Genomic DNA, 14,857 nt, shown 5'->3' with positions numbered 1-14,857 from the left:
ATTTGTTCTTAACTGACTTGCCTCCTTAAATAAATAATCTATTCCATACCTGAAGGTGTGAGTGTAGTTCAAACAGGACAAATATGTCTAATTGATTTGTTGGGCGAAAGTCCACCTTTACACAGCAAGATATTGACCAAACCATCACCTGACATTTCCATTTAACCTTCAACTGAGTAAACAACAATAGTGCTGTTGGACAAGCAAATGTCCATACAGTAACAACATTTGAGCTGGAGGAAATGTAGGCCTAGTCAGGCCGAGTGAGGAGGAGTAGCGGGAGGTGTGAGCTCTTACAGAGAGGGTGATATTTAGGGGAAACTGAGATAAGTGGATAAGTGGAAACTGTTGATAGCTGTAGATCAGAATATTTAAGTGTACTGGGCTCAGCTTAAAAAAATCTCTCTGACTTTGAAGAGCCATTTTGCAGGCGTTGTGGCAGGGCCAGGGCTGCGCTCCCTGCTGTGGCAACAGATGCTTTCTGCAGCCTTTAATACCAGGCTGAGCAGTGCAATGACAGACACGCCAAGCCCTGGGATATTTTTTGTCACTTAGAATAATCATACTAAGCAAATGATGGGAATTACCATAGTTACAGTCATACACCAGCTTTACCCATGGTGTGTCATTTGTGCTCACAGGGATGGGCAGCCCAGACACAGGTGTCCTTGTGTTCTGAATTATCACCTGAGCAAACACCTGAGCAGGAGACACAGTCGAAGATTTGCATGTTTGCCTGAGGGAGATGAAGGGGATTGTTTTCCGTTGACCGGTCGTACCAAAGCTGTGCAACCTTTCTTTTGAAACTTGCAATTTGAAGTGGTGCATTATTCTCACCCCCCCCCCCCCCCCTCCAGCAGCAGTGGTTCTTTGATTTCCTGGAGTGCCAGTCTTCAGAGACTTTATTAGTCTGTTATTGTCTAATGTATGCAGCACCGCTGTGTACATGAGTTAAGCTGCAGTGAGGCACAGGGACTTCTGCTCACCCCTGATATTTAACATTTCCATCGAAATGTATACTGTTGTAGAGAGAAGCACAATCTATGTGATTTGAAAGCGATAGCAATCAGTTGTATTAAGAAAATGAACACGCAAAGTCAATAAGCAGGGTTTTGCATTGTTCATTTCGTCTGAACGTTTCAATGGATGCATACTGTCTTCAGATTTCCATTCAGCTTTGCTGGCTTTCCTTGGCTTTCCTTTTCCTTTGTCAATTTCATTAGAAGTGATTCAGGAAACGTACCAGTTATTGATAAGCCTTCATTCTATATCCTCCAGTAGTATTAAGCATGAGACACATATGTTAGGCTACATATACTGCACTGTATGTGCATAAGCAAATGGATTGACTTCATCAACAAGTCCCTGACCAGCTTTAGATCCATGTTTTTTGTGTGTGAATGTGATCTGTACTATCCTTAATCCTTTACTAACCCTGTTCTGCCATTTATCCCCTCTTCCTCCCTCATCTGTCTGTCAGTCCCAGCCCTGTTGAATATTAGTTCCTCAGTTAGTGACAACTTTGCAAACATCAGTTGAATTCCAGGAAACGAACAAACGGATTCAGAGTCTTATGTTGCATATATGAACAACCGTAAGCACATTACTTCTCTGTCCATTTGTAGTATATTTTATAGCGATATACTTTTAAGGTGATTTTGAATGTATTGGTAACATCTGAGACATCTCCATACAGTACTACCGTTACATGCTAGAAATTGTGTCCTGTGTTATTTCATCGAACGCTCTGTAAATAACCCTTTAACCCTTCCCCCCTCATGAGTACTAACCCTCCCTGATTGTGCACCTAGGTAAAGGTAACTGGAATATCTCTGAGGCAGTTAACTCCTCTAAGACTTTCCACGTGATTGAGGGGCTGGAGCTTGGGACTGTGTACACTGTGCGCCTTATGACTAACAACTGGGTTGATAATACTAGTATGTTTGAATATGTAATCAGGACCAGGGCTAAAGTGAGCAGGGATGCTATTGGAAAAGAATAAAAAGCTCTCCCACCCCCCAATCAAATCCCTACACACATAATCACCATAACCAATTGAAGGTTTATTAAGTATGCAGGTGCACCAATGTCCTTGAACATGTCTCAAGGTATCATGCATGGTTCTCTGTGTCAATAGGATTTTTTATATATTTTTTGTGACTTGGTGAAAGGAATTCCATTTGAACAGCCTCCTCAGTTGATTAATTAGACAAGGGGATTAGCTGTTTAATATTAATACTGGTACATTTCCATTTCAACGTCACCTGCTGCTTCTGCATCCAATAGACTTTGTCGATGTAAACATTCAATCAAGTGTCCTCATGAAAGGCAGAGTCAAAGTGTTGTTGTTTCCTCTCCTCAGGTCTGGCAAGCATCCATGGAGGAATCTCTACCCAGGGCTGGTTCATCGGACTGATGTGTGTCGTGGCTCTCCTCACACTCATGGTGTTAATCGCCTGCTTTGTCAACAGAAATAAAGGAGGGAAATATTCCGGTAGGTACTCAAACATACACAAACACACACACACATTGCACCTTATGAATGCTAACTAATCACTGCACTAGGCATAATTATATTCCCATTTAGAGTCTTTATTACCAAAGAGAAATGATCACTCTGGACACCATTATAGACATATTTAAGCTGATATATTATTATTAGTAGAAATATACATCACACCACTGTTCAACATTTCAATGCTGATATTTACAGTATAATGGGAAATTAAATTAATGGGAGCATATGCATTTATATTTATAACATTTAAATAAATACAGCATATTTGAAATATGCAGCATTTGAATAAAAAAACATATAATGCACAGAATACACAGAAGATATGTAAATGTTATGGTCACATGCCAGCGGTGGGGATCTTAATGCCAGTCCTGTCTGTGGGGGATAGGGGGTCATTTACAGTACCTTTCATCTTTATACACTTATTGAGCGCCAGGTTCAGCTCAGCTAATCTCCTATCATATCAGAAAGACAGTCTAAATCCCAGGGCTTTGTTCTGTCACTGATAGTTAGCTTTCCCTTTTGAAATTAAGATTCAGTTGTTACTCATATTGTAAATGTTGCTGACATCAAGCACTAAGTATGTTGTACACAGGAATGTGTGAGAACTTGTAAGGCGTTTTAGCAGAACATTACTTTGTCTTTAACATGGTATAAAGTTGTTTATTGAATGTTGTACTGTACTCAAGGTACCCTAAACATTGATCTTTCTCTCCGAGCAGTAAAGGAGAAAGAGGATCTTCACCCAGACCTAGAATCCCAGGGTATCCATGATGACACCTTCTGTGAATACAGGTAATCATACCACCAACCGCCATTGTATCAATAATTCAGACATCAGCTCATATATTAACTTTGTTTTGAATTGTATCACATTGTATAATTCTATCTCTGCATTTCTCCTGATTTAAAAAGAAAACCCTACATGCATGAGCTTAACACAGACCTTCACAGACATCCCTGTTCAAGACATGTGATGGGCTGAGTAACATGTATTCTAAACGTGATGTGGTAAACAGCAACAAATACCCCCGTTGTTGTTTACACATCAGTGATGTTGATGTGGTATCACCCTATATTGTGCATTGTTATTAGGTAGATGTGTCGTGGTAGAGCTCAGGTCATTAGCTGTAACAGCCTCATTGTTCAGATGTTACTATTTGTTTCTGAATGGAACTCAATGAAGGAAGGCTGCCTGGCCACATCACAACCCAGCAGGAGGCTAAAACCAATCTGTGTAATTGAATGCAGCTCATCTCCGGGGCAGTAAAATCTGTGCTCAATTCATTAATCCTCCACTGGTCCGATTCAGATCACACTCACAGAGTGCAACTCAGAGACCCACACTTCACTCCAATCAGTAGTCTCACACTCAGAACCTAACTTGGAGTTATGAATCAGAAGTAGCCTAGACATCTTTCATCATTTGGTCACAGTAAAGTTGTGAAGTAGAGTGTTGCGTCTGTCCCTAAAATATATGGCCCCCAATGTCAGACCATGGGAAAGCACATTGTTATTGTATTTTTACTCCAAAATCAAAAAATGCTCAGATCCCTGAAGCACCTGACTTCACCATCATTTCCCATGTAGGAGCATCATGATGCCAATCCAAACCATTAGTCTACACAATGAAGCCTTTATGTGATCACTCTCTTGTTTAATAATTCAATGAAAACTACAGCCTGAGCATCTGTCCCCATACAGACAGGGTTACAATGCACCTTGTGACTGCAGCATGTGCACGGTCAACATCTGCATCAGCCTGACAGCCAAATCAATACCCCATCTTCTTTTAATTATCCCATTCATCGTCACATACATTGATATACTGTACATGTAGGGTTTAAGTACACTTGACAGGAGTGCCCTTTACTAGTGCACATATCTGATCATTTTTCATCCGTCTGTCAGTCAGAGGTAAACATTGCTGCCAATCACCGAAGCTCTTCATTTAAGCTATTTGGGTTCAAACCCGCCTGTGTCCCTGTTCTTACCAATAAAGCCCATAGAGTTAAGCCATGAGTGAAATTAGGTGGTTTTGAAATCCCCTGTCTTTGTGCCGTCATGTTGTGACACAGTGACAATGATGAGAAGCCACTGAAGGGCAGCCAGCACTCTCTGAGCGGACAGATCAAAGCAGAGGACAGCGGGGACAGCCTGGTGGACTATGGGGATGAGGACATCCAGTTCAACGAGGATGGCTCCTTTATCGGCGAGTACGCAGGTCGCAAAGAAAAGAAGGTGTCCATGGAAGTCAAAGGAACCACCAATCAGAGCACAGCGTGAGAGCATTGAACACGGTCCATCATCCATCCTTAGAACAACACTTTCATTAGACTGGTGGAGGGGAGGGGACATAAAGGAAGTAGATGACATAATCCGTACCAATCACAATCCAATGTCAAATGTTATGTGTCATTGTCAGCTGCACTGCCATCTTCATTTTATAAAGCTGTTTGTTTTATCAAACTGTAACAGAATGCATAATTTCCAAATGTGTATATATTATTGTATGTGGGAGTGTTTTATATTACTGCAAATCAGCGAAAACCTTCGAGGCTTTTTGAATTTTTTTGTCAAATGCAACAACTGTTTGAAATGTAAAAAGGAAGAAAAATAAATCTCCAGTCCACATTGATCCTTGTTTTATACTACCAGATCTCTCATGCCCAGTCATCATTTAGCAAACTACATGTGTATGTGCGCAGATGATGTCAGCCTGTTTCAGTTGAAGCAAATATTGGCATTTTATATTTGAAATGCATTCATTAAATATGATTTTAATATGTGTACAAAGGCTGTTCATCAACTTATTTCCTGGTTTTATACATGACAAAATAACAATACAAAACAGATGCCTCAGTTATATCACATGAAATGCCAAAAGATCTAAGGCTAGGGCTCTGAGAACTCTCAGTTGATAACAGGAAAGTACTTCTGTTGTTTCCACAGTGAGGTTATGATTCAGTGGTTTTATGTGCTCGCTATAACATGCAGACAATTATCAACCGAGTTACCACTTGATCTATTCTAGCTCATCAAAATACCAATTAAAGCATTAATGTTGTTCCCATGTTCTTAGAACAGCCTTGCTCATTACAACTTGCATGTCATTGTAGACAATGCCATTCAACTCCAAAAAAGTCATCATAGTAAGCCTGTTTGAAAGTCAACCTAAACGTTACCATGATGATCGCCTTCGATTGCATCTTTGTACAAATACATCAAATATAGCTATTGTATGTTAAAGAATGTTTGTGGATGTTTTGATGTTATTAAATTGTTTAACTTTTTATTACCATTGGCTATAGACTGACTGTCCGTCTTTAAACTGCATACAGAAAGAATACTTCAACATAAATATACATGATTGGTGCTTTGGGGTTTGTAAGGAACGCTGCTTCTGCAGAAAGCTTTGGAATGTCATTACAACATGCCATATTGTGAAATTAGCAAATCCACTCCTTAGCTAGCAATCTAACTAGAAGAATAAGGAGACAGTAGTTTAAGTGGCGAACCATATACTAAGCTATATGGAAGTCATACCAAGGATTATTTAGCTATTTGATTTAGAATTTTAAGACCTCTTGAAGTATCAAAAAAATATACAAACAAATATTTTTGGTGTTACTGCTATTAGCCCATCGAAACGGTTTGGATGCTACAGACTGAAATTGGTACATCGGCTCTAGCGTCTTCAGACGAGTCTCCTGACACTTGTGGAGGTCATAGAGCAAAAGGCGACATAGGTGGGTGCGGTGAATTGAGAAACATCCAATGTAAAAAAACAGATATCTCTAGCTTAATCTGACAGATTTTTGTATTATGCTAAATACATTTCCACGCGGGCGCGGACATCGACCTTAGGGGGCTAACAGAGGGTTAGGAGTGCTGCCCAAAACAATAAAAGCATCTAGCTGTCTAATAACTGTAGAATGGTGGGGTGGGAAATGTGTATCTGAAAAGGTGTCACTTCAAGTTCTGTCTCCAAGGTTGTTAACAGGTTTTTTAAAACAACTTGTGCCTCAGGAGATGAACATGGGAAATCAAAGGGGTGGTCTCAGCCAGTGGATAAAGGAACAAGGCTATAATCACATGAGATAAGCAGATAGCAGAGAGCGGGCCCTAGTTACTCAGGTCATAATGAACTGGCCTGTTTCTGTTTGACTGAGCTTTACAAGTCACAATCCCTCCTGTGTGAATGACCACGTGTGTTCTTTAGGACTCAGCAGGCAAATGTTGATGAAACAGCAAGTTTTTAGCCGTGAATAACCCACTCCATTGTGCTCCCTTACCTCTAGTGTAATGTAATTGACTGTCAGGAATAGGACTGAGCCCCTGTGCTAGTGTTGCTGAAGCTACTGAGGAATGAATGTAGGAGAGGAGAGGTCAATGACTCGGAGCACAAGCTGGACCTTTAAGAGCCCCAGAGAGCATTTTCTAACAAAGCCCTCCCACATTGTTTCATCTAATTCACCAGGAAAGTAATAAATAAAACTCGGGTCAACGTCAACATTTGCCTAGAAGGCCCAGCACAGGAACAAATGGCTGGATTAAGTGGAGAGGAAAAATGGTCTCTCCCACAATATAAATCCTTTCCTGTGTCACCAGTTCTAGGTTGTTTCAGATATCCAGGTTGCAGCCTGCAGAGGAACTGTACTATAGATGTGATTATCACCTCTTCGGAGAGCACGTTAAATCCTTAATGTTGGAATTGACTAATGTTTTTGCTGATATACTGGCATTGTCATTGAGGCCAATTTGTGGAAATAATTGAGAACATTATGTAACTTCTATACTTTGTTTCAGTTTCATTATATCTCTTCAAGCACATTGGAACAATTTGGAAACAGTAGAAACTATCAATGTCTGCCAGGGAAGGAGAAAACCTTTTCATCCATTTTGCACGGTCATGGTTTAAATTGTCTTCGGGACTTGAAAGGACTGAAAGTCATTGTTAAATGAAATTACACATATTTTGTTGCTTCATTATTTCCATTTACTTAAATGTAATGTGCTGTTAGAATTGAAGACAGAAACATAATATGTGCCTAACAGGTTGATTTCCAAAGTGAGTCCCTATATTACATTTTCTTTGTATTTTAATTTAACCTTTATTTAACTAGGCAAGTCAGTTAAGAACAAATTCTTATTTACAATGACGGCCTACCCCGGCCAAACCAGGACGGCGCTGGGCCAATTGTGCGCCGCCCTATGGGACTCCCAATCACGGCCAGATGTGATGCAGCCTATCATGTCAGTATTTTCTGCAAGTTAAATGACCTCTCTCTCACTCTGTCTTAGCAAGAGTTAGTTACAGCCCATATTCATATAAAGTAAGGAAATCCTGCATTACAAGTGCTGTGAGATCTAAAGAGGTGATTAATTACCAAAAATGGTAATTCCTAGGCAGGCCTGTGACTCACTCAAAGCTCTGATGCAGCTGGGGCATCTAAGGGAATGATCTCAACATATCGCACTCATGCTGCAAAGGAATTGGTCCCCAGGTCTCATGGAGCTGTTAGCAACTCACTTTGTATGAGTCCTTCATTCATCAACAAAATTTTCCCTGTGAGCAGCAACAACAACACAAAATATAGAGCAAAACTTTTATTCCCTGGCCTATTTTTTGCATAAATCCTGCTGCAGGCACTGCTGGACATTTCAGGAAACACATTATGAACAGGAGGCGGTTAGAGCTTGCCCCAGTCGATCTAAACTGCATTTGGCCTGGTCTTCTGTTACTCTTCTGAATGATATGTAGAAATATATGATTATATATGACCCTATGTGGCTTAGTTGGTAAAGAAAGGTGCTTGCAATGTCAGGGTTGTGGGTTTGTTTCCCGCCAAATGAAAATGTATGGACATACTACTACTATAAGTTGCATTGGTTAAAACCGCCTGCTAAATAGTATATTATTGATGTATACTGTCATCACACTTACAGTATGTACTGCAATATCATAAATCAACCTTTTTGGCCTATGGCTGTGTTTATTTTCAGCAAACATGTGTAAATATTTGTATGAACATAACAAGATTCAACAACTGAGACATAAACTGAACAAGTTCCACAGACATGTGACTAACAGAAATGGAATAATGTGTCCCTGAACAAAGGGGGGGTCAAAATCAAAAGTAACAGTCAGTATCTGGTGTGGCCACCAGCTGCATTAACTACTGCAGTGCACCTCCTCCTCATGGACTGCACCAGATTTTCCAGTTCTTGCTGTGAGATGTTACCCCACTCTTCCACCAAGGCACCTGCAAGTTCCCGGACATTTCTGTGGGGAATGGCCCTAACCCTCACCCTCCGATCTAACAGGTCCCAGACGTGCTCAATGGGATTGAGATCCGGGTTCTTTGCTGGCCATGGCAGAATACTGACATTCCTGTCTTGCAGGAAATCACGCACAGAATGAGCAGTATGGCTGGTGGCATTGTCATGCTGGAGGGTTATGTCAGGACGAGACTGCAGGAAGGGTACCACATGAGGGAGGAGGATATCTTCCCTGTAACGCACAGCGTTGAGATTGCCTGCAATGACAACAAGCTCAGTCCGATGATGCTGTGACACACCGCCCCAGACAATGACGGACCCTCCACCTCCAAATCGATCCCGCTCCAAACTACAGGCCTCGGTGTAACGCTCATTCCTTCAACGATAAACGCAAATCCGACCATCACCCATGGCATCGAGCGGCGGTGGGTTTGTGCCCTTAGGCGACGTTGTTGCTGGTGATGTCTGGTGAGGACCTTTCTTACAACAGGCCTACAAGCCCTCAGTCCAGCCTCTCTCAGCCTATTGTGGACAGTCTGAGCACTGATGGAGAGATTGTGCGTTCCTGGTGTAACTCGAGCAGTTGTTGTTGCCATCCTGTACCTGTCCCGCAGGTGTGATTTTCAGATGTACCGATCCTGTGCAGGTGTTGTTACACATGGTCTGCCACTGCGAGGGGGATCAGCTGTCCATCCTGTCTCCCTGTAGCACTGTCTTAGGTATCTCACAGTACGGACATTGCAATTTATTGCCGTGGCCATATCTGCAGTCCTCAACCGTCTTTGCAGCATGCCTAAGGCACGTTCACGCAGATGAGCAGGGACCCTGGGCATCTTTCTTTTGGTGTTTTTCAGAGTCAGTAGAAAGGCCTCTTTAGTGTTCTGGGACGTTTCTTTTTTTGCCGAGTTTATAGTTTATAAATATATATACATATATTTAAATGTTCTTTTCAGTTTGACATAATGGAATATTTTGTGTAGACCAATGACAAAAAATTCTGTCATTGATCTACACAAAATGTACACCTTACACCTTATACACCTTAGCCAAATACATTTAGTCACGCCCTGACCTTAGAGATCCTTTTTATGTCTCTATTTTGGTTTGGTCAGGGCGTGAGTTGGGGTGGGCATTCTATGTTTTGTGTTTCTATGATTTTCTATTTCTATGTTTTGGCCGGGTATGGTTCTCAATCAGGGACAGCTGTCTATCGTTGTCTCTAATTGGGAACCATACTTAGGTAGCTATTTTTTCCACCTGTGTTTGTGGGAAGTTGACTTTTGTTTAGGGCACATAGCCTGTATCTTCACGGTTAGTTTTTGTAGTGTTTATTGTTTTGTTCGGCGTCTTTTCAATTAAATAAAGAAAATGTACGCTCACTACGCTGCACCTTTGTCCAGTTCTTTTAACGGCCGTGACATATTTAAACTCAGTTTTTCACAATTCCTGACATTTAACATTTAATCCTAGTAAAAATTCCCTGTCTTAAGTCAGTTAGGATCACCACTTCATTTTTAGAATTTGAAATGTCAGAATAATAGTAGAGAGAATGATTTATTTCAGCTTTTTTTTATTTCATCACATTCCCAGTGGGTCAGAAGTTTACATACACTCAATTAGTATTTGGTAGCATTGCCTTTAAATTGTTTAACTTGGGTCAGACATGTCGGGTAGCCTTCCACAAGCTTCCCACAATAAGTTAGGAGGAATGGGCCAAAATTCACCCGACAGAGCTGGTGTAACTGAGTCAGGTTTGTAGGCCTCCTTGCTCGCACACGCTTTTTCAGTTCTAACCACAAATATTCTATAGGATTGAGGTCAGAGCTTTGTGATGGCCACTCCAATACCTTGACTTTTGTTGTCCTTAAGCCATTTTGGAAGTATGCTTGGAGTCATTGTCCATTTGGAAGACCCAATTGTGACCAAGCTTTAACTTCCTGACTGATGTCTTGAGATGTTGCTTCAATATATCCACATACTTTTCCTGCCTCATGATGCCATCTATTTTGTGAAGTGCACCAGTCCATCCTGCAGCAAAGCACCCCCACAACATGATGCTGCCACCCCCGTGCTTCACGGTTGGGATGTTGTTCTTCGGCTTGCAAACCGTCCTTCTTTTTCCTCCAAACATAACAATGGTCATTATGGCCAAACAGTTCTATTTTTGTTTCATCAGAACAGAGGACATTTCTCCAAAATGTACGATCTTTGTCCTCATGTGCAGTTGCAAACCGTAGTCTGGCTTTTTTTGTGGCGGTTTGGGGAGTAGGTCAGAGACCTGACACTGCTGCTACTCACTGTTTATTATCTATGCATAGTCACTTTACAAATTACCTCGACTAACCTGTACCCCCGCACATTGACTCGGTACTGGTACCCCCTGTATATAGCCTCGTCATTGTTATGTTCATTTCTTGTGTTACTTTTTCATTGATTAGATTTTTTTTACTTTAGTTTATTTAGTAAATATTTGATTTTCTCTATTTCTTGAACTGCATTGTTGGTTAAGTGCTTGTAAGTAAGCATTTCAATGTTAGGTCTACACCTGTTGTATTCAGCCTATTTGACAAATACGATTTGATTTGATTTGAGGTATCTGCATTTCTGACCAATTATCTACAGACCAGATGCATGTACTCTTACCGACAGACTTTACAGAAGCATTTATGATGCAGTGATGCTGAGGTTAATTAATGATGATTACAGAGACATCTCACATGTCTGGTACTGGCTCTTGATGGTGTGAAATTCAGGGGCGGATTGGCCATCTGGCATTTCAGGCAAATGCCAGATGGGCTGGTCCATTTTTACCACAGTGGGCCTGTCTAACTTGGGGGTTTTGTGCAAAATGATAATTATCTGTCTAATACTGGGGGTTTCAAGGAAACAAAATAGGACAGTGTGGAGGGGTCAAGTAAAACAATTGTCCGGTGTGGGGGCCTCAAGGAATTAAATGGTCCGGTGTGTTAGAAATGCCAGTGCCGATTTCTGATCGCAGTCCACCCCTGGAGCAAAGCAAACTGTTGTAGAACTAGTGGCTTTTTCAGTGAAACAGTTATTTGAAGTTGTAACGTCAAGAGTATTTTCCTCAAAGCTTTAAGTGCTTGGACTAGGACATCTTCCCAGTATTTCCGGAGAAGGCGTGAAAAGGCCAACCCCAGACTGACGTATCTGGCACAGACAGATGCTGTACTGTGACTCTGGTAGCACGGACTTGGGAATTTAGGCTATGGAGGAACACATGGCAGGGCAAAGGTAAGCAGGTCCCCTTGGGGGGCAGACAGATGGGGGTATATGACACATCTGAGATGGCTCTGGGCCTGCTCTGGAAATGGCCCAACACTGTCAGGTCAGAGCACTGTAGCAGAGGTTTCTGCAGTTCAGACTGGGGCGACTCAATGCTCGACCCGGAATCTCCGTTCTTCTCGGGCCAAGTCTCCACATATCCTCTACTGTACGTGCCTCAGTTTCTGTCTGTCTGTCAGTGTGTGTGTGTGTTTGTGTTTGTGTGTGTGGTCTCATGGGCATCACAGTGTCTGCCCTCTAGGCAGTGCTACAGTATGGCCTTCTCTAGTAGAGAGCAGGTTGCCTTAGCTTGTATAATCCATGGGTTTCATGAAAATAAATGTGAAATAAATAAACAGAAATATTACCATTCTACACAGACCTCCCCTTATCACAAATGTGCAACTGGATGCATGCTTCGAAGTGTATTTGCATATTTTACTCTCTTTGTTATTAAAACACAATGCAATCGGGAAAATACATTCCAAACCCATTTACAACTCATGCCTTTCTGTCGCTATGAAAGGCTTATGGAGAATATCACCTGGAAGAATTACTAATTTACAAAAGTCCCAATCAGGAATACGAATGACAGATACTACTGTACATGAACATACTGGAAAGTATATGCAGGAAAGGGGGAATCTAACAACTGGCCAAATCATAAATGGAATCAAAGAAATGGATTTTAAGGTGCTACTGTATTATTTATTGATATGCTGATGAGGGCATTAAACAGCTTCTCGTTATTGCCCAAATGGTGCTCTGTAAATCCCTGCCCTGGGTCTTTAGAAATATGATTACTTGTGCCAGACTGCCTTACAGATGGGTAAATTCCCACTGGTTTTTAAATGCAGAAATATTCTCGACATTCAAGTAAAAATCTACACCATGTCCGCCTAACTTTATGAGCAAAACAATGTTTGTGTTTTTGTGCTGAATATTGCCACAACATTTCAACTGCACAGTGTAATGCAACACCAATGAATGTGTGTGACAAATGTTACCAACCATGAATCCAAAATATTTAATTACATTGGTGATAATATATGGCCAAATATTTCACCTGTCCAGGATTTTGATTGATTATTTTTGATTTACAACAGAAATGGAATGGAATGAGAAGTCAAGCTTCAATGAAACATGTATTACAACTTCAAGATACAACAAAGGGAGCTGGCCAAGTAAAGTTGAAATACTATTGTTGAGATAAATATAGCTAAATGAGCAAAAATGGTCCCTGGTTTATTGAACAAAAAATCAATTGTGTCTGTCTCAAAGTGATATTTTTTCGAGATTTTAGCGATGCTGATCAAATATTCAAAATGTTGAAAAGCATTGACTGGTCTTACAAATGCTTCCAAGTATGATGATGTTGACAAATGTCAATGTAATATATAGAGAAACAAACGAAAACACATTACACATTTCTGAAAAAAAAAAAAACTAATTGATTGAATGAGACTTTCACTTTTACCAACAAGTTGTGTACAGTATGTCTCAATTGTATTACACAGTTCATAAAAATGTTATCTGCAAGGAGCCTAAACTAAGATGTTTACTGCTATATCTTGTGTGAGGAGACATAGCTCTGCCCTTGGCTTTTCAGAAGACCTATATAATGACTTAATGACTTGAGTGGACAGAGCCTCCACCTCACCCTGGCTTCTGGCTTCTAGCTTCTGGCTCACAGCTGGTGAGGAGACCGCAAGAGGAGTGGTTCTCTGTCATCCAATCAGGTGAGGAGGCCGTTATCTGCTGTGTGCTGGGCTGTTTAGCCAGCCACCTGCACAGGGCTCCCCACCAGGGGCTGTAGACAACGCCGGAGGAGCAGAGGCTCTCACACATTCTGAACACATTTTTCACACCAGTTACTCCAGGATAAGCTGTAAGCCAAAGTCCTACCATACCAATTTCAAAAGCCCTCACAGTTAAGAGGATCAGCTTCAGAGCACTACAATCAAGGCAATTCTGCGCTCAATTGCTTTGACCTTCAGGGGTGAAAGAAGGTGAGTAAACTGTGGGGGAAAAATTGCCTGGCACAAGAATTGGATTATCGTGTAATCAACAATTATGGACAATAGGCATTGGCAGTATATACCGTATACCGGGGTATTTCGAAATACCAATGTTATGATTTTCAATACCGTCCCCCCCCCCCAGATTTTTTTTTATCATGAGGCAGTCACATGGTATGTTTGTTAACAAAGAGCACATGGAGCAAACAGAAGTTTTGTGATGTGACAATCACTGTTGAGCAACACAAGAGAGGTGATCAAGTTACACTCGAAATTCACTACAAAATGTTTGCCAGCTAAATATCTTATAACTATAAGATAACTATTGTATCTAAAATGTGCCAAATAAATTTTCTCCAGCTCAGGGCTCCAGCTACGCATTTGGTTTGCTAACTTTCTGGCTATAGGTGGCTGGCTTGCAATATCAAACTTCTTGGTTAAAGCAGAGACAATCAATCCACTCTTGAATCAAGTGTAGCCTTTTGAGATAATTGTATAACTATGTAACCTTCTGAGCTAGGTTGTCTGTCTTTTAATAATAATGGCAGTTTAAATTTTTTACATAAAGAGGGTAAAGTTGGTAATTTCTCATAGAGGACAGCAATCATTTTGCAAGCTGTGCGGCACAGTCGAGAGGAGAAGCTTAATTTCCTAAAGTTCTAAGTGGTCATAACCATTTGTTTTTGAGATGGGGTGTCTCCAAAAGCTGTGTTGCATTCATTAATTACAGTATTTCATAGCTAGTGCTTCGATA

General features: G+C 41.0%; 1 protein-coding gene across 5 annotated transcripts in view; it reads left to right on the top strand.

The window, feature by feature from the left end:
* The window catches only part of LOC139556030 (neural cell adhesion molecule L1-like protein), a 104,904-nt gene extending 99,080 nt beyond the window's left edge, over positions 1 to 5,824 (top strand). For all 5 annotated transcript variants that reach the window (XM_071369540.1, XM_071369524.1, XM_071369531.1 and 2 more), the window contains 3 exons: positions 2,363 to 2,494; positions 3,241 to 3,313; positions 4,597 to 5,824. In XM_071369540.1, coding sequence (XP_071225641.1) covers positions 2,363 to 2,494; positions 3,241 to 3,313; positions 4,597 to 4,804 — 413 coding nt within the window. In that variant the 3' untranslated portion in view covers positions 4,805 to 5,824. The remainder of the gene's footprint in view (positions 1 to 2,362; positions 2,495 to 3,240; positions 3,314 to 4,596) is intronic.
* Positions 5,825 to 14,857: the final 9,033 nt, after the last annotated feature.

Source organism: Salvelinus alpinus, chromosome 2, assembly GCF_045679555.1.
Source record: "Salvelinus alpinus chromosome 2, SLU_Salpinus.1, whole genome shotgun sequence".
NCBI classification, from domain to species: domain Eukaryota; kingdom Metazoa; phylum Chordata; class Actinopteri; order Salmoniformes; family Salmonidae; genus Salvelinus; species Salvelinus alpinus.
This window is presented reverse-complemented; position numbering and strand designations above follow the sequence as displayed.